Consider the following 23,418-nt stretch of genomic DNA (forward strand, 5'->3'; position numbering starts at 1 on the left):
AGAAAAAGGAAATAAAACTGATATTAAATAGATATATCAAACATGATGAAAGGATGCAGAACTTCAAACAGATGATTTCAATAGTTCAGACTGTTTTGTCTCTTCAGATGGAGGACTTTCTGCAGGGCTGCATGTCCTCTATGCAGCTGCTGTTTCAGAGTCCAGACATGATGAATATCTGCTTTAGCGCTCCCTACAGGTCAACCTCCAGCCTGTTACAGCCCGTGTCTCTACTGGATCGTATTAAATCACGGTATTTATGACTTTCATCTACACAACATGATAATGTTTCATCTTCTTTTGATTATTCAAATCGTTTTTTTTATTAATCATAAATGTCTCAGAATTGTCTTTTTAGGGAACTTTATGTTCACTATCAAGGACCACACCACAACAAGATGCATTGAAGTATTTAATTCAAATATAGGATCCATATATGTTGAAACAGATTTAATGTATTTGAAGGTGGGGTCGGGGGGGGGTTTGGATGGAAGAACGATGTTGTTGTTGTTGTTGGACTGGTCTGGAGAATGAACTGAAGATTGAGAAGAGCCCTCAGTATGGGGGCCTCGTCTCAGGCGTAATTCTACCTGATGAGTTACAGCCCCCATAAGAGTCAGATTTAAATGGATCTGCGTTGTTTAATGGCTTGGCGCAAATCATTAAGATTGGTCCGGATGTAGTAGTGATATGCTTCAGATGACCAGCGTCCAAGAACCTCGATGGTTTGGTCTGTAATGCCTAGTCTAGCTGCCGAGGATGCAGTGGACTGAATGGGCTGAATAGTGTTCTACCGGAAATGCGGAGGATCTTATGTACCGTACGTGTTTCATGAACCAAAATCTAATTGCCGCTTTTCCTGTTTCAGTTAGTATGAGTGGGTGTCGAGGTCATGCCCGAGCAGCATATCTGCTTTTATGTATTTTGTCAGTGGTTTGCGTGGACAAAGATAAGAGTCAAGGCGTAAATTGTAGTTTGGGAAAAACGGGATGGATTAAAGACAGATGAAGTTGGGGCGAATCCAGAGCACCAGAGGAAACCAAAGAAAGCTAGAAGGAACATGGACTCTAGGTTAGATTCAGTCAACAAGGGATAAGTAGCTTGAACCATCAGAGACTGAAAAAGTCAAAAGTTAGTGGCAGGTGTTTTAACGTGACTGAAGGTTCCTGGTTTCTAAAGCCATTGATTAACGTTGTTAATTGGGAATGGGAGACGGAAATGCAATGAAGGATAGTGACTAATTTAACAGAAAAGTTTTTTCCAGGTAAGTAGGTCTGAATGGAGGAGAACAAGATTTTATGAATAAAGTATAAATTGGGGGATGAAATACAGATGACACAACATCGAGGTGGTACCTGGCATGAGATGCCTTGAAGGAGATTGAGTTAAGTGAACAGAAACTCTACAAGTGGCTCTGCTGGGACTCTTGGCTGTGGACTGACTGCTATTCAGTGGGTCGAGGGTAACTGGTTTGGAAAAACTCTTTAAATAGGTCTTTATTTAGCAAGCTCTGATGCATCGGTCTAATATCGGTATCGGTTGTGTGTGTTTTCTGTAGTGACTTGCTGTTCAACAAGAAGACAAACTGCAGGTGTTCCTCTACAGCAGCTCTCTGTTTGGGCTTTGGAAAGGTATATATACAGACTGTACACTGTGTGTGTGTGTGTGTGTGTGTGTGTGTGTGTGTGTGTGTGTGTGTGTGTGTGTGCGTGCGTGCGTGCGTGCGTGCGTGCGTGCGTGTGTGTGTCAGTATGGGACAGCAGTGATTTCCTGACGGATGTTATGATGGTGGTCATCTCTGGAGCTCCTGTCTGGGTCACAGTCAGTATGTTGGTACGTTAACATACTTTAATCGGACTACTGCTTTTGTAACAGTACACAAGCACCAGAGAAGAATCGATTCATTAACGGTGGTAGGTTCACTTATTACAGGAGGTTGCAATATGCCCCCTTTGAGCTGTTCTTTCTGTGTGCTGATGTAAACAACGTTAAACACTCTTATTAATGTTGGATATCATATGAGCATGATTTTAGGGTTTGTTGGATAATTACTCTGCATAAAACTCCTCTACAATGCTGCTGTTAATGTTTAGCGTGTTACTTCATTTTTTTTACTAGCAGAGGTCAGCAGACACAAAGCATTAGTTATTATTTATTCAGGGATTTAATTGTGTTTAATACTTCTGTTTCTTTTTTTTTAAACTCTGTATGGGTTCCACCACCGCAATAGACATGTGATGTATTAGCATCTGAAATGAAAATAGTAGTTTTATATATAAATATAGGTGTGGTTTAAATGTCTGAGGTCTGCTTAGTGGCTACATAATCACCAGCTGGATGTCTGCTGTGAGGCAGAAATATCACTTAAACAGGCTGATACCAGCTGTGAGCCTGGACAAACATTACATTATTAAAACACACTAGGATGATCTGACTGATACAGCTGACTGTGAACACTGTTTCCACAGCAATGACAATAGAAATTCAAGTTTAGGCTATATTTAAGACATGTTTGTCACATGTTTGGGTTGTTTTTCTGTGTGTGTAACTCAAAGATCACACTCAGCTGTGTCTCTGTTGTCACCTGACTGCTCTTCTTCTGCTGGTGCTTTTCTACAGCTGTGTACGAACCACACCTGTCAGGGTTTAACTGTTCCAGCATCAGTTCCTCTGATCAGAGTCACTGACCTCACCCACACTCATGATCAACCTCTGCTGTCCTTCAACTGTGGACCTTTGACCACCATGACCAGGTAACGCCAGCAATTTACCACACAGAACCACTACCGCAAAAAAAAACATAAGTAAGAAAACAACCACAATGGGACAAATGACCACGACTGTAAAAAAAAACAACAACCACCACAACCAAAAAAAGAACAAACAACACAATAACAATCAGAAATACAACCATAGACAGAGACAGGTCCTTAACCACAAACACATTTGCAACAATGACAACAACAAAAAAACAACCACAACCAGTTTAACAATCACAACCAGAAGGAGAACACCATGAACAACCAGAACCACAATTAAAACCAAAATACAACCACAATAACAACCACAGGCAGAAAAATAAACACAAGTATAAGAGGGGGACAAAAGAACAGCTACAATCAGAACCAGAAAAGCAGCTACAATGGTTGTGGCTCAGTGGTAGAGAAGGTCGTCATACTGATATGACTTCCAACCAGAAGGTAATGTAGTTGAAGTGTGCTTGGGCAAGACACAGAACCCCAAGTTATTCAATACATGGGTGAATGTGATATGTATGTGGTATGAAAGTGCTTTAATCAGTCATAAGACTAGAAAAGGCCTATACAAGTTCAGGTGCATTTACCAGCAACAACAAAATACTAGAAAACAAAATAAAACATAACCACACACTGTGTTAGCTGGTAGATTCTCTGTGTCTCTATACTAAAGGAAATCCTTCCTCATTGAGGAGGAATATGGACCCAAACCAGCTTAAGCCAGAGGACTCTCTCTCCTTTAAAAGCAGGTCGACTTCTGGCATGAGTCACTTGATGTTTGCTGATTGGTCAATCACATGAGCACCATCAGAAATAAGACCTCTTGAATGTGTGCAGTTCTCCAAGAAACAGAGGACATGCAGGAACATTAAAAAAGATCATCTTAAAGACCTTGAAAAGTGAATCATACTAATGGTTCTTTATTTCAGGCACAGCTGGAGGGGGTCCAACGTGACAGTAAAGTCACTGAGAGACAGTCAGACAGAGCACCTGGACCTCTTACTGACAGAACTACAGTACTGCAGGTGAGACTGGAATCTACCTGTTCTGTTCTGCTCTATGAAACTACCTGTTCCCTTCTGTGATAAACTACATGTCCTTCTTCTGTGTAAAACTGACTGATCTCCCTCTGTATGACATTAACAATGATCAATTCATCTTTTTTTGTATAGTGCCAATTCTTGACAAATGTTATCTCAAGACACTTGAAAAAAGAGCACGCTCTGTTTTATGTAACTTACAAAGACCCAACATTAATCCACCGTGAGCAAAGCACTTGGCAACATTTAGAAAAGTTACCGTGGAAAGGTAAACTTCCTTTCGAACAGGCAGGAACCTTTAGCAGAACTAGACTCATGTTGAACAGTCATCTGTGTTAGACTGTGTTAGGCCTGCAGAAAATAAAATAGAATGACACAAACGATCAGAAGCAGCAACTATCTGTAAACATTTTCTGTTATTCCTTAGGAAAGGTAGAGGTTTAGGTGGATGTTGCGGTGTGGAAGAATTTTTTTAGTGGATGTAAAGGGGGAAGTGTTTACTCTAGTTGATGCTGCAGTTCATTCTTTAACCCTGAGATATCAAAACAGTTAATTCTATTAAATGACACGACAAGATGAGCCTCTGGAAAAAAAATGCATGCATCTTTTCTTGTGCGTGTTATTCTGTGTGTGTGTGTGTGTATGTGTGTGTGTTGTATACACAGCCAGCTGAACCATCCTCAGCTGCTGCAGCTGATGGCAGTGAGTGTTTCTGATGACCTCCTCAGGACCAGTCTGGTGTTTGAGCAGGTCGACGTCGGCACACTGCACAGCCTGCTGCACAACAAGGTAACACATACCTGAGAATTTGTGGACTCTCTGTAGAGTTTGCATGTCTGTTGGTCCTTTCTCTTGATTTGCAGTGTTGTCCGAACCCTTTAGACCAGCTTGTATACTTATTACTTATTCAATCACTTCACTTAGCAGGTATGTTGTACATGGAGGTTCCTCCAATCTTTGGTCCATTTTCGTTTTGAAGGGTGTCAACAGTGACGTGAACCCGTCATATTCTCTCATTGAACAATTTGTTTTGGGCCCTCTGCTTGCTTGTAAAAGAGGATTTATAGCAAGTGTGTCAGACAACTAAAACAATTAATTTACATTTTAAAGGCTATTTGATTCATGCATGTATCAATCATGTTTCTTTTTTTTTTTACATATATATTTGTGTGTTATCAAACTCTCACTTGTGTGTTTGTCTCCTTTTCTCTGCAGCGAGCAGAGTTCCCAGTCCTGCAGGAAGGGTGGATCCTCTCTGTGATGCTGCAGGTCTGTGAGGGTCTTCATTTCCTCCACAGGGGGGCACTGGTGATGAGGGCCCTCTCTTCACATAGCGTGATCCTCACAAAGCTCACAGTCGCTAAACTAAGCTGTTTAGGCTTCATGGTCTCCAGGTAGGTGGATTCAGGTCTACACCAGACCCAGAACATCATCTAAGGAAGAGGGGCAAATTAGTGTGCAGGCTTTAACTGAATGTTTACTTTAACGTTCCCAATTCAGCTTCTAGATTGGTGCAAGATATTAACATTTAGATTTGAGTTTCCCAATGTTGTTCTGTTAAAAAAAGTCATTTTTCCTTTATATTTTTCTCATAAGAACACACGATGTGTATCATTGTGTGTTCTGATATTTTGATCATTGTGGCTAAACAAAAAGGCTGAAAGACTTTCCTTTCATAAAAAGTGATTCTGTCTCTTTACTATCGGTCTCTTAATACAGAAACTTTGAAGGCATGCTTTGTTTGTGGTTACACAGCCTGGAACACCTCTGCAAGGTGGTGCAAAGAAAGAATTACTGATTTATTCATAGATTAATCAGCTGAGTCCGTTTTTAGTAAATAATTAAAGCATGTGCCATAGTCACAGAGGCTTCTCAATGCAGCAGCTCTCATGCTCTGTGCTGCATGCCGTCCCCTCTTTCCTCCCAATATTCTCTCTCTCTCTCTTTGTTGAAAATGGCCAAATAACGATCTTAAAAGGAGAAATAATCTGTATTTACATTTCAAATGGTTTGTACTGAAATTTTAAAAAACTTTAGACCTTGATGTCATGCCAATTTGAAGATGTGATTTAACCCTGGGCAGCTCTAAAAAAAAAAAATTAGTAGTCAAGTATGCCTTCAAAATGATTACCAAAGACTTGTAGTAGAATAACTCTGAAGTCAGCTGGTGATGATATGATGATCGAACAGTTATGACGGTAACTCTTTGACTACTGCGATTAAACAACAAATGCAGAAGAATAAGTAGATGCAACAAAACCTTATATTTACAGTCTATGAATAAAACACAAGAAGAAGAAGAGTAATAAAGCAAGATGACACAGCAGAGCTAAAAGACCTGTCCGTTTCTTCTTGACAAATTACGACACCTTTTCCCCTCTGTTTTTAAAAAAGCCTCTCGATGTGAAGGCAGAGAGGGTGCCACTTACAGCTATCTCACGGTGACAACATACTTCTTCAACTGGGAGTGATCATTAGTCTCGTTTCCACCAAGCGGTCCGGTTTTTATTTTGTAAGCCAGATTGAGGTAGTCGCGTCAGCTACGAAAAAGTATGACATCATAGCAGCCCAACACAGTGTAGCCCGATATGAATTAAGTTTAACAAAGAAGAAGAACGGGACAAAGTTAACAAAAGGGTAAACTGAACCGAACTGAACCGGACCGCTTGGTGGAAACGGAGCTATTATGAACCTTTAAGACGAGCATATTAACCTGCCAGACTCACATGTTAATTATAAATATGATAAGGCACAGATATAATTTTTTGACATGTATCTTTTATATTTTCAAATCAGGAGATGTATTCAATTCTGTGTTGCATCATTTTGTTTTGTGTTTACTGTTTAATACACAACAGGCTGCACCAACTATCACAGGAAGTTCTAAATAACACAAAATGGAACAAACTGTAACGTGCACCACTGTCTTTTCAAAATAAATGAGAGAAACCTAGAAATATAAACCAAACCATGACGCCTGCGTACCGTTACACCCCTAATGACAAATATATTAATGTGAGTGCTAAATGAACCAAACAGACAGATGAGTAACCTGCTGATATAGATACAGTCACTCATTAACAGAGGCTCTGCCTAGAGAAAAATAACTGTACTATTCATGGAAACATGTTATTAATACATACAACAGATACAATTCAGTATCTAATATTATTTATAATGATATTTTATGAATCTTCTTTCCTGGTTAATTCTCTGTTTCATCACAATTTTTGTTATTATAATATTCTGTGTCCAGCAGTGAGACTTCCTGTGTTAATCCCCCCCACTACATGGAGCTCCCCCCCAGCCTGCACAGGTGGGCTGCTCCTGAAGTCATCAAACAGAGAGCCTGCAGGGAAGAGGCTGACATCTACAGTGTGTGTGCTCTGATCCTGGAGCTGTATACAGGTAGCTCTCACACCCTGCATGTTTTTAGAATTGATTTAATGAGACAACACTCAACTTAATAGTGCTGATCTCATTCTTGGCTCATAGTGTGTGTGTGCGTGTGTGTGTGCGTGTGCGTGTGCGTGTGTGTGTGTGCGCGCGTGTGCGTGTGTGCGTGTGTGTGTGTGTGTGTGTGTGTGTGTGTGTGTGTGTGTGTGTGTGCGCGCGTGTGTGTGTGTGCGTGTGCGTGTGTGCGTGTGTGTGTGTGTGCGTGTGTGTGTGCGTGTGTGTGTGTGCGCGCGCGTGTGTGTGTGTGTGTTAATATAAGCTGTAATTGTAGTTGTAATCTGCTTTAGGAGTATTTTCATATAATCATCATTTCCGTTCCATATGTTCAATATAAATTAGAACCAAACATCCTTTATCAGCTGTGACTGTGGCTCAGTTGGTAGAGTGTGTCGTCTCTCAACCAGAAGGTTGGGGGTTCAATCCCCAGCTCCTGCAGCAACTTGTCCTTCAGCTAGACACTTAACCACAGTTGCTCCTGCTGCTTCATCAGTGGTGTATGAATGGGATAAGTTACTTCTTATAGTCACTTTACTCAGCAGCCTCTGCCATCAGTGTGTGAATGGGTTGATGTGACATCCAGTGTAAAAGCACTTTCAGTAGTCAGAGACTAGAAAAATCTATACAAGCTCAAGTCCATTTACCATTTACATTAAAGTAATAATAATCTCTATTTACAGATTGCACAAAAAATGTAGAATGTGTTAACCTGACTTTGGTATATGAAGTGTTCTGCTTTGCATTTGACATCTTACTAGTATTGACCAATCACATATCAGGAGGCTTTGGCTTTTGCAGGAAAAACAGTCCATAAATAAAGCAAAAGCAAACAAAACACAATCCACTGTAATGACATTCCAGCACCCATCAGCTATAAGTCATTTTATTTATCTCTATAAACAGATATCTGCATGTAAGTGCTGTTTATAGATCAAACATTTACCCTTAAGGTGAAAAATACCGTAAATGCTCTGGTGTGACCCCAATGTTTTGATTAAATACAATAGCCAGTGTTTAGATTTCCTGACTTCATTGAATGCATTTAAAACTGCTTTATTGACCAGGTATGTTAGAATCCAATCTGTTGTTCACTATTTTAGATGATGAACCATGGGGCACATTGGACCCGCTCAAAATCAAACAGGCGATGGATTCAGGACAGGCCCTGTCAGTAAACAGCGTTCCACTGCCGTACTATGAGCTGGTGTCCGCAGGCCTGCAGCTGGAGCCTCAGAACCGGACCTGCAGCCTGCAGACTCTGACAAACACACTGCAACAGGACATCAAGGTTAGATCATAGAAGAAGAAGAAGATATACTTTATTAATACCGCAAGGGGAAATTCAATTTTGACACTCTGTTGTTGAACATGCTCAGGAGTCAGGAAGAATTAAGCTGAAGAGAGGAAAGAAGAGTTAGGGCAACTGGTCTAGCCCACCACCAATCATTCGGATATTTTTCATCCAACCAGATTTGTTTGGACCTCAGACAGTTCAAAATGCAGCAGAACAAAACAAAGCGCTCATGTTGAAAAAGTGCTTCATAGACTTTTTAAAACAATATTTTGTCCAGGTGCACATTGGCGACCCATAAAAATGGCTCCGCAACCCACTTTTCAATCAATCAATCAATCAATCAATCAATCTTTATTTGTATAGCGTCAACTCATAACAAGTGTTGTCGAGACACTTCACAAAAAGCAGGTAAAAGACCTTACTTATTGCTTTTGGGCCCCACCAGTTGAGAAACACTGTGCTGGAGAATATAACCAGTCTTGCTGTCTTCCTGCTTGAATTTACGCTGAGCTCCATATAATTTGATGTATGAGTTACGTTTAAAACCTCCGGCTAAAGAGTGTTTATCATTTTAACGAAGTGAGCCTTTACATAATACATTTGTTTTTCTCTGTCTGCAGAGGCTCGGCATGGATGAACAGTCGAGGGTTAACATCAGTGCTTACCCAGAGCCAGATCCTGAGTGTGGAGTCCAGACCAGAACACAGCAAACCACTGTGAAGGAACAAGTACATATAGGTTTGCATGTGAATTTAAAATACAACACATCTACGATTTCTAAATGTGTTCAAGTGTGTTTGTGTTTTTTGAAAATATAATTCAATGTAAATGTAATCTGTCTCCGTCAGCTGTTTGTAGAGCTTTAAGGCCAGTCACAACCCAAGTAAGCACAGAAGAGGAAAGTGATGAAGTACCTCTTAACAAACAGCTGGACAGAAGACCACAGTGCGAGCCAGACAGAGTGAGTGATGCATGTTCAGAAGGAGAACCGATGCTCCCTCACCCTCACACACTCATCCTTCCTCTGCTTAGTGAGTCTGACTCAAGCAGTGATGATGAAGAACCTGACTCAGTAACAGATGATGAAGAACCTGATGCAGACATGGAGACGGTGGAGCAGCTGGCTGGCCTGATGCAGCCCAAAATAAATCAGCAGATCAGTACAATATCAGTGAACCTAAAAGTGTCGAGGGAGCTGCTGCAGGAGGCACACAGGAGTCTGGACATGGTGGAGAACCACTGCCAGCTGGTCCACAGAAATGCTCCTCCCTGTATCCATGACAACACATCCTCCTCCTCCTCCTCCTTCTTATCTATGTCCTCAGAAGATCCTTGTGGGGTCACAGCTGCTGTTGGACCTCCTTCAGAGTGGTACACTTTCTCCCCGTATGGGAGAGATGACTGGACAGAGAACCTGGTGTTCCAGCTTCTGAGCGGAGACTTTAAGCTTCTGAGTGAGGAAGAGCTGTCTTTGTGGCTGAGTCATTATCCGGCTGATCAGATGCAGTGTGAGCAGAGATGGTCTCTGCCAGGTCTCTCTACAGGAGAAGCTGATCAGTGCTCGGAGCAGCTGAGTCAGTATGTGTCTGCTCTGGATGACAGCGACCTCAACATCATGTCTGACAGGACGCAGCAGGTACACTGTGGCAGGCCACATAAGTTACTTGTGTAAAATGTAATTACAAAACAAAATTAGATGGTTTGCAAAACCCCGAAAACTGCATATTTTAATTGGAAAAAAGCCCAAAGACAACAAATGCAATATTAAAACATAGAAATGTAATTTTTCTTTGAAACTCATACGCCCATTTTTTATATGATGCCAGTAAAAGGTTTCAAAAAAGTTTGGACACGGTCATTTTTACCACTCTGTTGCGTCACTGTGTTAGCCTTTTGGGAACTGAGGAGACCAGTTTCTGTCATTTTGAAAGTGGAATGTTTTACCTCTCTTGCTTCCCCCATGTACAGAGGCTATATGAAACAACCTCAGCCCTTTGCTGAATGTCATCCCCCACTCTCCCCTCCTCTCCTCTCAAAGTTTCCTGTCCCTCCCCGACTGTCCCGTCTAATAAAGGTGAACATGGCCCAAAACTAAAATGTAAAAAGAAACAAGAAGTGGCGTATGAACACTATTATGAAAATATTTGTTGAAATTGTGAAGGTGTTGTATTTCAACCCTCCGTCATGTTCCTTGACGGAGGGAAACAAGGTTCAACTCTTGTTAGCTCCTCACCGTCCACGCTTGGCCTTGACAGTCATTTTGATAAAGGTACTACTACTGGTAGTCAACCACTACTGGTTGATCTCATGAGGACACAATCCTCATACCCAAGTGTTGTACCTCGTTTCCCACCCACGGGCAACATTTATTAAATGCATATCAACATTCAGATAGTGTATGTCTCGTCCAGACTTCCAGGTCAGAAGAAGATGCAGATGTATCAGTGGAGGTGTGCAGACCAGCATCTACAGGGAATCTGCTGGTGGATACTCAGAACACCAGTAAGACATTACCTGCTAAATCCTGCCACTATTGAGCAGGGCGATGTTTGCAGAATGGTGTGAAGTTTTAACACAGTTTCGCTGTTTTCCTCCTCAGAGTACGAGAGTTTCCCCAAACACTGTGAAGAAACTGTCACTGATGCTGCTGTCGGTCAAACACAACATGCAGCTAACACCAACATGTAAGGACCCTGAACTGAACACGTGTGCTTTATAATTCATTCAGACACCTGAGAGTGAACACTGTGTTTATGAATGTAAGACCTTTACTTTGTATGAAAACATAGAGACTGTTCTGTACGAATGCAGACTGGTTGGACTGACATTGTGATCAGTTTGTTCAGCCATTAACACATTTATTCATTTGGCAGTGATTCATTATAAACCTAATGATAACACAGGAAACATGTCCCACTGACCTTCACTTGTTAGTACCATCCAACAACAACATCCTAAGATTAAAGAAAGTTTAGACATCAGTTAGATGGATGTATAAAGGAAAAGGGGACGGATTATTGCCCCCATAAGTATCAGAAAAAGAGCTGATTTGGGTTTCTGACTGTTCCAGTGAAGAGTGGTTAATGTAATTTCTGGAGCTTATGTATTGGGTCAGCAGCTTGTATGAGTCGTTTCTTGGCTAACAATGTTGATTAGGAAAGAGGTTATGCTTACTGTATGTGTTGTACACTGTCGTGGTCTGATGTAGAACTAAAATAGATCATATCCTAAGTTAATATGATCACCATGATAATTCTGTGAGTTAATGTTTTTTTCCAGTATGAGTTAGCATCAAGCCAACAAACTACATACCAGTCCGTCTGTGAGTAATTGTACCCATCCATAGACAGGAACTTTAAATGAAAGAATGTTTCAGAGAAACCATCAGATCAGTTATTGAGGTTAAAAAAATGTTTCTGCCATGCCATCAAAAGCTGATCCTTGTGTTTGTGTTTGTGTGTGTGTGCCAGGACGTGCTCTGATGTGGCTCTGTTAGCTGAAATGTCCAGCATCACATGTTCCCCGGCTCAGCTTCAACAGAAACTCTGTAGTCCCCCTGTGAACACACGAGCCCTGCCCTATTACAGTACCCCTTACAGTCCAGGTAACACACACTCACACATGCAGGCACCCAAACACACACACCCAAACACACACGCACATACACACACGCACATACACACACACTGACCGCTCTGTGTGTGCTTTTTCACTTTTTAAAAACATAATACTCAGGATGAAGAAGATTATTAATAGTAGTTAATTATCCAACAGATGATACTGTGTGTCCTCACAGTTAGGGTTTAAAAGAGTCATGCTCTCAACAATGGAAACGATTGTCACTTTGACTCAGTCTCAACCTGCAGTTATTTCACGTGTGGTCCGTCACATGCATTTATATTTAAAAACACATTTTTGCAAACACATTTGCTCACATGAAAACAATCAGTGAATACATGTATCTGTTAGATCAGTTTCAGTCAACCCTCTACTCAGGGGGTTGTTATTAAGATTTCAGTTCTACATAAGGTGTTTTGTTTTTATCTTTTGACAGACACTCATCGGCGCGTGAAGATTATGGAGGCCGATCTCCCACAGTCCCCTGCATGCAGCGCCCTTCATTCTGCCAACCTGAAGAGTTTCAACACAGCAAGAGAAGACTCAATACAGGTTCCCATCATTTCATTCATCACTGTTACTCTTATCTGCGCACCAGTTATTCTCATCATCACATGTTTGAAGATTAGAAATACTGTAGACGGTGAAACAGCCCAAAAGATTTACCTTTGAAGAGACAGGCTACAAATTCAGAAAATTCAAAAGCAATTATCCAGACAACAAAAGCCACATAAAGACTGTATATCTACATATCCAGGAGGTGGTGATGGTGGAGTGTAACAACAAGGAGTGACTGTAAAGCAAAAAAAACAAAACACAACAGCTCTAACAGAGTCAGATGGCCTTTTTAGCTCATCAGCCGTAACACAGCTGATGTCATCTGGAGACGCTGAGGTAACTCATACCGTGGATATTTGCTGCGGTTTGTGGAAAATATCAGAGTCTCATGGGCTTGGAAAACAGAAACTGACAGGGATATCTGCGACCATAGATTCCTTCCGTACTTCACTATAAACTGAATGGCTGCTGCCTTCTGTTTACCACAAATGCCATATTAGCAATACTAGCTTAACTGCAAAGTTGCTTTTTATTTCCCAAAGCTTAAAAAATACTCAGTTGTGTGCGTTATCTCATATGCTACTGAAATTCTTCCCAACACAAAATTCAGCACAGATCACTTCACAGTTCAGTTCCAGGCATGTTTTGAAGTAATAACCCTTGATTGTTACAGTGACTAGTTATGTGACACCAAATGTTTACCGTCAAATAATTTGCGATGTCAGTAAGAGGTACAGCCAAGACTGCAACTCAAGAAGAGAATAGAGGGGAAAAGAATCAACCACAGGATCTGCTGTTGTCACTGAAGAAATGTAACTGGTAATGAAGTGTACACGTAGGATTACAGCTAGCAGCGCCTCTGGATCTGGAGCTTTCCTGCTTCCTGAGTTTTTCTTTTGCATTTTCTGGGAATGTGGGTGTCTCACTTTGTATCATTTATGTTTGCTGTTCATGTTAAATTATTATTATTTATTTATTTGCAGCATTTTTTTTTATTGTCCCACATGTCCATCAGTGTTTTATTTTGACTTTGTTTGAATTTTCACCATTTCTAAATTTACAGCATGTTCCTTCTCTTGAAAGTATTTTGAACAGTTCCTGCTCTTAAAGCTGACTCTCTCTCCTGTGAACTCTCAGGGCTTCAACAGTTTCCAGCCTCCGCCTTTCAGTATGCACTCTCCCTGCAGCTCCCAGACCTTCATCACTGCCTGCCTGCAGAGCGATACCACATCACACACCGCCATCGCCCACAGCACTGAGGAAGAGGAGTACAGAAGTGAGGAAGAGGAGGAGGGAGAGAGAGCAGGGGGCGCTGAGGCAGAGCAGAGGGAAGAGGATGGAACCAGCCTTAGTCGACCTCTGGTACATTTGGAGGATGAAGAGCAAGCGGATGAAGAAGAGGGGAAATCATCACAGACTGCGAAAGAAGGCAGGGACGAAGAGGAAAACATGGCAGAGCGGAGTGAGGAAGAAGAGCATGTTGAACAAGGATGTGATGAAGAGGAGTGTGTTGATGAGTACACTGATGAAGATGAGCGTGTTGTAGGGGGCAGTGATGAAAATGAGTGCGAAGGAGGCAGTGATGAAGATGAGCATGTTGAAGAGGAGTGTGTTGATAAGTACACTGATGAAAAAGAGCGTGATGAAGAGTATAGTGATGAAGAGGAGTCGGTTGCAGGCAGCAGTGATGAAGAAGAGCATGTTGAAGAGGAGTGGGTTGAAAAGGGCAGTGATGAAGATGAGCGTGTTGTAGGGGGCAGTGATGAAGATGAGGCCGGCCTCTGTCACCCACAGAGAGGTGAGAACACAACAGGTTCACACACTGATGGTGGGGTCTGATCCATTAAGTGGCCATGTACAGGAGCTGGGGATCGAACCCCCCCATCCTCAACTAAGGAGATGACTGATGACCCCCAAACACTTTTAACATGGTTATCCATAACAATACACTAAATACACTCCCTATATCCACGTTATGGACAGACATGTTACTAATGTGTTACAGACAGAACATGCAGCAGACTCAGAGGTCTATGAGTGGAAAAATATGAAATGTATTCTACTGTAAAACAAAATACTGACCATAAAAAACATCTCTATTATGACATGAAACATTTACCTACAAAATGAACTTTATCTGAAAAAGAATATTGGTGAATATTTAATGTGATATTTAATATCTCAAATATATATCTTTGTTATAGTTTGAGTTTAGATCTCATAGGAATCACGTGTGAAGGGAAAGTGTGAAAGCACATGAATGACACAGTTATCATTTTTTGAAACTTTGTGCTGTGCTCTGCAGAGGTGAGTTCAGGAGCGGAGGAGGAAGGGTCTGAGGACGAGGCTGATGACAGGAGGAAGGTGACATCAGGATTATTTGATCAAGAAACAGGAGGTAACGGATTCAGCCAGCGAACGGTGTGGCGAATCAGGCTGTGTTTGTAAACACTTTCTTCTTCTACTAATGAGAATAATCATGATTATTATTGTTGGTTCATCAGGTGCAACAGGCTTACTGCCTGGGTCACAGAAGAAGAAGAAGGAACACCTGATGGAGTCACAGCAGAGTCTACTTGAAGACACCACCAGGTGAGTGCAGCTACACCTCTGCTACACACATCTCAGTCCACACTCTCCTGCCCCAGGAACAGAAATCAAACAAGGGGTCTGGCCTCATCGTCCGTTTTGGTTAGGAAGGTTCCTGACTGAGTGAACTGACTCAGAAGTATTTAACTTCAGCCATGATTAGAGCTGTCTAAATTCTCCATCTTCGGGGGAACTTTTTTGTACTTTTGGACGGACCCTATGTTTTTGTCATTTTACACCATTAAGGCTTACTACAGTCTGTAGGTTGGGGTGGTGATGTCACTTCCTGTTTGTTCTGTTTTTCAGAGCTCACTCTACCCTGGACGACGTCCTGCAGGAGTTTGAATGTGAGGAGGAAAGAGAAAGTCCAGGAGCCCAAAGAGACGGCAAAATCCTGTGAGGGAGCACATCACACTAATGTGACCCTTTAATACTAGTGTGTGTGTGTGTGTGTGTGTGTGTGTGTGTGTGTGTGTGTGTGTGTGTGTTTGTATCAGACCAGTCTAACAGAGTGTGTGTAATGTGCAGGTGTGCACTGTTTGAGGGACCGACTGGTGACCATGACGAACACTCAGCAAGACAGAGACACAGTCAACAGCAGTAATGGTAAATGGACTTAGAGTTGTTTTGTGCTTTTTTGGTCCTCTGACTAATCAAAGCACTTTTTTCACTACATGTGACATTCACTTATTCCCATCAAAGTATTATTCCATTCACACTTCAATTTAACTGCAGGGGCTTGGGAATCGACCCCCCCCCCCTCCCCCCACCTTCCAGTTTTGACAACTGACTTCCACTGAGCACAGCCACTGAAGGAAACATGTGATGTCAGTGTTGCTCACAAAAACATATATTACATGTATTATTATACAGTACATTATAATATGTTCTTGTTTTAAAAGATTCACTCCTGTGTTCACCTGTCGGTCTAAAAACAGGAAACATAAATTCAGTTATGAACCGATCAGCTGTTGTTACACATGCTGAGGATTAAATCATGTTTATTCTGCTGATTGTATTTACAGTTTAGTATGATCTGTGAGAAAGATCAAACTCTCCCTGCTGATTGTTAAACACTGACGTGACTGAACTGGTAAAAATCTGGTACTTTCACATGCTCAAGCTACAGTTATAGCTAAATTAAGCCTTTTAATTGGACTACTGTCCTTGTCCCCCACCTGGTTATCTGCCAAAAGGTGTAAACATAGACTACTTTAAACAGCTCTGTACATTTTGCACACACTTCATGCTTTACTTTTGGTACAAATCTGATGAACGCTATATAACGCAACTAATGCTATGCTACGTTTTTTTTAAGTTCATCTTCCAGGTCAAAGCCCGCTGTGGGGACTGCGGAACATGTGCTGAACTCCTAGGCCAGTTTGGATCAGTTTCAGGAGTTTACTTTACGTGCAAGAGTAAAAATCGATTTCCAACTGCATTCTCTTGGTGTGTTAGTTTGACTAATTGGACTAAAATGTTCACAGGCATTTTAAAAGTTTGAGTCAGACTTAACACAATATATCTGCTTTCTCGAACTCCCTGTGAAGCTACCATGTAGTGTGTCAGACTGACAGACCTTTACAAGTGTCAATCCAATAACATTGACATGATTTGTTCTAGTTTATTTGAGGTGAAAATAAAAACAATATGTAATGACTTTTATGTTCAGATCATAAACTAAAATGTTGCAGATGTCAATCATCCACAGACCAGCCTCCTCCTCAGGAACCATGCACACACACACACACACACATAGACACACATTTATGTTTCTTCATTTAATCTTAATTGGATTGAATAAGTCTCTCATTCATCTTTCCAAAGGTGATTTTAAAACAAAGTTCATTATTTTACCAGCAGGTCTGTCTGTCTGTCACATTTTTAATAATGTGAGGTTTCCCATGAACATGAATGTGCTTATTTAAAGAATCGTTTTTATTGAGGGTATTAATCTAAAGTGTTCTTCCTCTCTGTGTTTCTGTTTACGCAGGAGGAGTGTCGGGGCAAGATGGACACTAAATGTTGTCTAAATGTTTAATTTGTTAAAGTTCCATTAATGTTCTGTTTGTTGTAAATGTTTGCACCTTGTTGGAGTAAACCTGACGTCAACGTTTTAAAATGTTTGAAAATCTGTTCAGAAATTATTCTAATCAACACAGATCATTTGATGTCCTGTTTAGTTTCCAACCCTTCAAATGTTTGAGCTGAAAGTCTTCATGAAATGAGGACAAACACAACACTGTGAAAAAAAGGTTTTATTACACAATGTTCTGTTTGACAAGGTTTCAATAAAAGTAGAGCAAAAGTCAAAAGAAGCTCTTTTTTTCTCTCTGACCTGACCTCTCTTTAGAAGAACACTGATCACAGATGTTTAACATGATTAGAATACATTTCCTCCCAACATCACAAACACCTCAGTCTACAGAACACTACACACCTGTAGGTGAGAGGAGATCATAAACCCTCTTCTGGGGGGGCGTGTACTACGAGGCGAGTTCAACATAACCAGGCTAACTTTTCCTGGTCTTGCTTGCTTCAGAGATCACATGAAGCTGGTTATCAACTTGACTGCTTCACATGAAAGGGCGGGTGTAAGCAGCGTACGACCAACTGTAGACATGCACAAGTCTGCTGTCAACACATCGCCTTTAATCACAAACTGATAATCAAAAAATATGAAGTTAAACATTTAGGCTACTACAGACTAAAATCAAAACAGCCACATTTACAAACTGGAGGAAATGGCAGAAAAAGAAAAGCTCAAGTTTATTCCCCTTGATTGTATTCACTGCTCAGTATTCTTGTGGCATTTAGGAGTTTTAAACGTTACAATTCAGCTGCAGCCCCAACGTTAACAGAGTGGTATGGAGTTAATAAACATTTATATTAAAATATATAATTCAAAGCAACCAGTACTCATAATTTAAATGTTATAAACACATCTCCAAGGCTCCTGAGCTTTTTCAGCCTCCATTAAAGGATGATAAAAGTAAAGCAAAACGAGTGACTTTCATTCATGTCCAATCAGATGGAAGCGTTTTGTCGGTCCCTCTCCCTCCTCCCCATCATGATCTGCTTACAGAGCGCCACGATCGAGAGCTCTGATTGGTCAGTGGGCGGAGGTTGATACAAGTTGATCTCTCATCCTAACACCTAACACTGCTTACCATGGGGATCTAACCCGGAAGGACGTGAACCACCTTCGTAGTACTGAATACCCAGAGTTCACTCTGAAGTGACCTCAATAACTGAAAATCCTGCTTTGTCTTTTACTCTTCTCATCATCACAGAAACACAAACTGCTCGCTGTCGCCCCCTTCAGACTGCACGCTACCTCATCCATAAACAACAACCGTTTTCTAAATACTTTATTGATCTGTCATACATCTTAGTCTGTGGATCATTTGAACCTTTTCAAAATAAAAGCTCCAACAGGAGAATTTCATATTTCAAACATTTCTCTGGAAACCTTTAATTATATTTATAAATGAAAACATTGAAACAAGAACACTGAACACGTTTCTGAGCGTGAGGAAGAGGAGTAGAAGATCACGGAGGGGGGAGGAGCATGCAGGTGAGAGTCAGACACTGATGTGTTTGGTTCCTGCGAGGTGTGTGGATCTAAAGTGAGACAGTGAAGGAGTGACTGAAAACATAATGGCATGACTGCTGAATCAACAAACACATGGACTGACCCCCCCCCCCCCCCCCCCCCCCCCGCCCCTGCAGATTTCAGCTGCCCCCTTACTCAGCTACACCATGGAGAGGTTTAGCACAACAGAGCCTTCATCTTCATCGTCTGCATGCTGATTGAGCTGCTGCACACAGAACAGAAATAGTTATTATAGTAACGTGATAAACAGTGTTTTAACCACATGATGCAGAACACTCACTGTCCTGAACGTATGTAACATCTTTAACAGCTCAAAAACTTACATGACCTTCTACGCTAAACTGATTTATTTTCATTTTCTTACTGATTCAAATGTTGCCTGCTGAGTAAAACACTTTCATTTAATAACAAATAATGGTGAAAAGAACCACGGCTGATCCATGATCCACTTGGATTATTCCCATGGTTCAGGCTGCATGTGATATGGAGATAGATGAAATGAAAGTACTGCAGCCAAATCCCAGTGAGGTCCCTCAGTTAAAACAAGGCTTCTTTTAAGCAGTGTGTGTAGGCGCTGTGGAGATCAGCCGTACAAAGAGGAATACAATCCAGTTTTTAAAAAACATTTTTACACAAGTTCTTAACACATTTTTTAGCTGGTTGCAACGTGTTGATATTTCATTGTGCATTGACTTTTCTCACTCTTGCCAGGTTTCAGCTGCTGCTTCTGTGTGAAAACACTTGTTAACTTAATGTCATCCTGTAGCCTACTGTGGTCTCTAGCTGTAAACTGAGACAAAACAAACTCCCATTTGCAGAGCACTGCGTTCAGCTCCCATGTGCTGCAGGAGCACACACACACACACACACACACACAATGAACAGTGTCTGATGTTGCATATTCAGCAGTGTCAAAGCCTAACTCGTTTTGTAAAAGACAGCAAACTTTTTGTTCACAGAAGGATTTCTGTTGTGTTTGTAAAGAGGGTAGCATTTACTGTTGCAACTTTTCAGTCTGTTGTTGCCTTTCAACATAAAATAATGGTTTAACACAAAATACATTGCTTCCCATGGTCCCTAAATCCCTAAATATTAGAGGTCTGCCATCAGTCAGGTAAAACACATTCAGGTTAAAAAACTGTTTAAAACCTTTAAAAAGTGAAAGTCATGAAATAAAGCTGTCTGCTGGTCTGTCTGCTGATCTCTCTGATGTCTATCAAACTGTTTCAGATCACAGTGGAGGACTTAGAGGGATCAGACTCACATTGTGGCTGCTGTTCAGATGCAGAAGAAGAAATCTGGAAGAAAACATTTTAAAGTTATTTATCAAACGTTATTCTTACAGTGTGAACACAACTGATCATAATTACTGACTGCAGGCGGCTTGTGACTTCTTCAACAAACACAAATTCCCATCAGTCCCACATGTCTAACATCGGGAGCTTTGACAGTGAGCATCTGGTGGCCAGGTCGGAGCCGGTGGCGAGTAAGATGGTTTGCAGCCGTGAGAGAAGCTGTTGGGATGGTGGATTGCTCCCTCGGGTTGGGGAGTAAGCCTCTGCCTCAAGTGAAGGAGTTTAAGTATCTCAGGGTCTTGTTCATTTTAAGGGTAAATGAATGAATGGTAAAATGCAGCATCAGCAGTAATGCTGACGACAGGAGCTGTAAATGTGTGTATTAAACTCTCAGGGGTTTTCATTTACGACAACAAGAGCTGTATATCTATTATTTATTTCAGAGGATTTGTTTTATGATAACAGGAGGTGAAGTGATCGCTGATATGTTACCTAACGACAAAACCCTGCAGGATCCTCCTGCGTGAGTAAACTAACTGTTGTGTGTGAGAATCTGAACATTAGACGTGTGACATCATTGAAGCGTCTCACCTGTGATTTGGCGTCTGTTAAAAAGGATCCAATCAGTTCCGCTGCCTTCTTCTCCTCCTCTGTCAGCGGCTCCGCCTGCAGCAGATTATAACCACACGTTTTCATATTCTGTAACTGTAACTAAACCGTTTGTGACACTGCAGGTTCATCTCAAAGGTAAACATGACGCATCGTGTCAAACAGCAGCTTCAGATATTTGAGTTATGAAAACATTAATCCTTCACTCGTGTGCTGCTGAGAGGAGACCCACAACGTGAGCTTCATCATATCAATGAATATGACACCATGCTGTATGGTTCTGTTGATCTTCAGTGGAGTATTACAGTAGTGTTAAAGTACTGTAGTGTTATATTACAGTGTGTATAGTGTTGTGCTGGCCTTGTGTGGTTCTGTAGTACTGTAGCACAGTGTTCTTGCAGTACGTCAGGTGTGGTCGTGTACCTTCAGGTCCTGGTTGTGTTGCAGGTTCTGGATGAGCTCGCTCACAGAGTTCAGGCTTGATCTGATGTTCTTCATGGACTCGCTCTGGGCAGCAGAGATCTCCTTCAGCTGAGTGCTGAGCTCTGAGTGTTTGCTTCTGATGGTTCTCAGGTTCTCCAGCATCACCGCCGGGTTCTCCTGCAGAGACAGACAGAGAGGTCATCTTTTCTGTCACGGGTTTAAAACCTTCATTATTTGTATTTTTTTTATCAGTTTGGTAAACTGCTTAAACTTCCCCTTTCATTATTTGGACTGAAGTGTTTACATGTTTGATCAGATTAGAATCTGACTGTAGCTTCTGAATCAAGTCAGAATTCATTTATAATTATTAAGATTTTTCAAGAATTATGGTCACTTTTTTCTTTTTTAAATCATAAAGAAAGAGTTATACATTACCATCAAGTTATCAAAGTGTGTGAGTGTGTGTGTGTGTGTGTGTGTGTGTGTGTGTGTGTGTGTGTGTGTGTGTGTGTGTGTGTGTGTGTGTGTGTGTGTGTGTGTGTTGGGGTTCTACCTCAGCAGTTGATCCGGTCCCTGCTGGTCTGTTGATGAAGTCCAGCTTCAGACGCTTCTCAATGTACTCCAAGTCCGCCTCAGACTTCACAAACTGAAAGCAGACACACACACACACACACACACACACACACACACACACACACACACACACACACACACACACACACACACACACACACACACACACACACACACACACACACACACACACACACACACACACACACACACACACACACATTCACTCACCGAGGGTAAACCTGCTTCATCATCATCATCATCATCATCCTCACTCTGATACCGGTTGTTTACACTTCCTTTTCATCATCCTCCGTCTCAGACACGGAGCAGTTTCCTGAGTGTATCAGTCACTGTGTGGATCTAATAATCTGACTCACATAATCAGAAAAAAAACTGCACGGTTCAGATGAATCTTAAGTCTCCGTGTTAACTATGACACAACCTGATTTACAAACTTACTTTATATGTAAGCTTTAGTGTGAACTTTACACCAACTGAGGTGGTGCAACAGGCCACATGATGCTGACCAGCCGCCCTCAGTTAGCTGACTTTCACAGCTTTCACAGCTGCAGTGTGTGTGTGTGTGTGTGTGTGTGTGTGTGTGTGTGTGTGTGTGTGTGTGTGTGTGTGTGTGTGCGCGCTGCTTTCAGATGCTTTGACAATACTATTGCACTGCTCGCTGTCTCATACAGTAGTGCAATGAAGTCAGAGCAGCTGCCAACAGCTTACCACAGTCTCACGCTTCCATATTTAAAAAAAAAAATACATTTGAACATAAAGGTCTCTCTCTGTCATGTTCAAAAGACTCTTAGAATAACAATCTGAGCCCGTCAGGGACAAAAACAACAGCTTTTAATGCACCACCATGACAGCCTCTTGAGGAATAAACCTTAAACTGCTTCTGAATTGTTAGTCAGTATCGTCTCCCTTCCCTTTCTGAAGAATGCACATCATCAAACTGTGTATGATAGTAATGTGTGTGCTGGAATAGAGGGCTGTGAGTGTGTGTGATTGTTATTATTCACTGTGTTGAATACTCAGTTTGTTATTATTCACTGTGTTGAATACTCAGTTTGTTATTATTCACTGTGTTGAATACTGTGTATCACCTCACTGTGTATCACCTCACTGTGTATCACCTCACTGTGTATCACCTCACTGTGCTGTCACTGTTAGCAGGCGGCCTGCTGTACAGTGTGAATGTTTATGACTTCATCTGTGGACTTCTCTGAGAGTGACAGGCGTCGCGATGATAGAAATGATCGATCATTTATAAACTGCAGATTGTCTCAGTAATCGTTTCACCGTGCTCGTGTCTTTTTAAGAGGGATAACAACAACAAAAACAGTTTTACAGTTAGCTCACCATCGCTTCCAGCCGCTCCACTGTGGTCTCCATGTTGAACTGTTGTCAGCTGGATGCGCGGGCTCTGATTGGGCAGCAGAGTGGAGCGGAGAGAGCTGATTGGGCAGCAGTGAGGAGCGGAGAGCGCTGATTGGGCAGGCAGTGAGGAGAGGCGCGAGCTGATTGGGCAGCTGCGTGAGAAGAAAGCCTCTGAGTGAGCGCCAGTCACTTTTTCTAACAGCAAAAA

General features: G+C 41.6%; 2 protein-coding genes across 3 annotated transcripts; one reads left to right on the forward strand and one right to left on the reverse strand.

The window, feature by feature from the left end:
* Positions 1 to 2,745: 2,745 nt before the first annotated feature.
* On the forward strand, positions 2,746 to 17,706 carry LOC132988745 (uncharacterized). The gene is made up of 17 exons (XM_061056318.1): positions 2,746 to 2,753; positions 4,525 to 4,585; positions 5,012 to 5,190; positions 7,053 to 7,204; positions 8,350 to 8,537; positions 9,164 to 9,281; positions 9,392 to 10,209; positions 10,955 to 11,045; positions 11,143 to 11,227; positions 12,014 to 12,147; positions 12,598 to 12,713; positions 13,857 to 14,517; positions 15,025 to 15,117; positions 15,224 to 15,311; positions 15,615 to 15,704; positions 15,837 to 15,914; positions 17,302 to 17,706. Exons 1-16 carry the CDS (start codon positions 2,746 to 2,748, stop codon positions 15,910 to 15,912), a joined length of 2,958 nt encoding a protein of 985 aa, XP_060912301.1. The 3' UTR covers positions 15,913 to 15,914; positions 17,302 to 17,706.
* ska2 (spindle and kinetochore associated complex subunit 2) lies at positions 17,557 to 23,298 on the reverse strand. Of its 2 annotated transcripts, none has more exons than XM_061055745.1 (6): positions 23,193 to 23,298; positions 21,805 to 21,897; positions 21,252 to 21,428; positions 20,811 to 20,885; positions 20,189 to 20,222; positions 17,557 to 19,129 (listed from the first exon to the last, which is right to left on the reverse strand). In XM_061055745.1, the coding sequence occupies exons 1-6, from the start codon at positions 23,223 to 23,225 to the stop codon at positions 19,104 to 19,106; spliced, it is 438 nt and encodes a 145-aa protein (XP_060911728.1). In that variant the 5' UTR covers positions 23,226 to 23,298; the 3' UTR covers positions 17,557 to 19,103. The 2 variants fall into 2 exon arrangements, with proteins under 2 accessions (XP_060911728.1, XP_060911729.1); XM_061055746.1 differs by having other exon boundaries at positions 17,557 to 19,126; positions 23,193 to 23,245.
* Positions 23,299 to 23,418: the final 120 nt, after the last annotated feature.

This window comes from Labrus mixtus, chromosome 14, assembly GCF_963584025.1.
Source record: "Labrus mixtus chromosome 14, fLabMix1.1, whole genome shotgun sequence".
Classification (NCBI taxonomy): Eukaryota; Metazoa; Chordata; class Actinopteri; order Labriformes; family Labridae; genus Labrus; species Labrus mixtus.

Excerpts from the sequence above, each read along its gene's own strand:
- LOC132988745 (XM_061056318.1), top strand. Across the intron at positions 11,228-12,013 it reads CATGCAGCTAACACCAACAT|GACGTGCTCTGATGTGGCTC; the intron begins GTAAGGACCCTG and ends TGTGTGTGCCAG. Across the intron at positions 15,118-15,223 it reads ATTTGATCAAGAAACAGGAG|GTGCAACAGGCTTACTGCCT; the intron begins GTAACGGATTCA and ends TTGGTTCATCAG.
- ska2 (XM_061055745.1), bottom strand. The coding sequence starts at position 23,225 with ATGGAGACCACAGTGGAGCGGCTGGAAGCGATG. Across the intron at positions 21,429-21,804 it reads GGACCGGATCAACTGCTGAG|GAGAACCCGGCGGTGATGCT; the intron begins GTAGAACCCCAA and ends CTGTCTCTGCAG. Across the intron at positions 19,130-20,188 it reads ATCTGAACAGCAGCCACAAT|CAGCTCAATCAGCATGCAGA; the intron begins GTGAGTCTGATC and ends TTCTGTGTGCAG.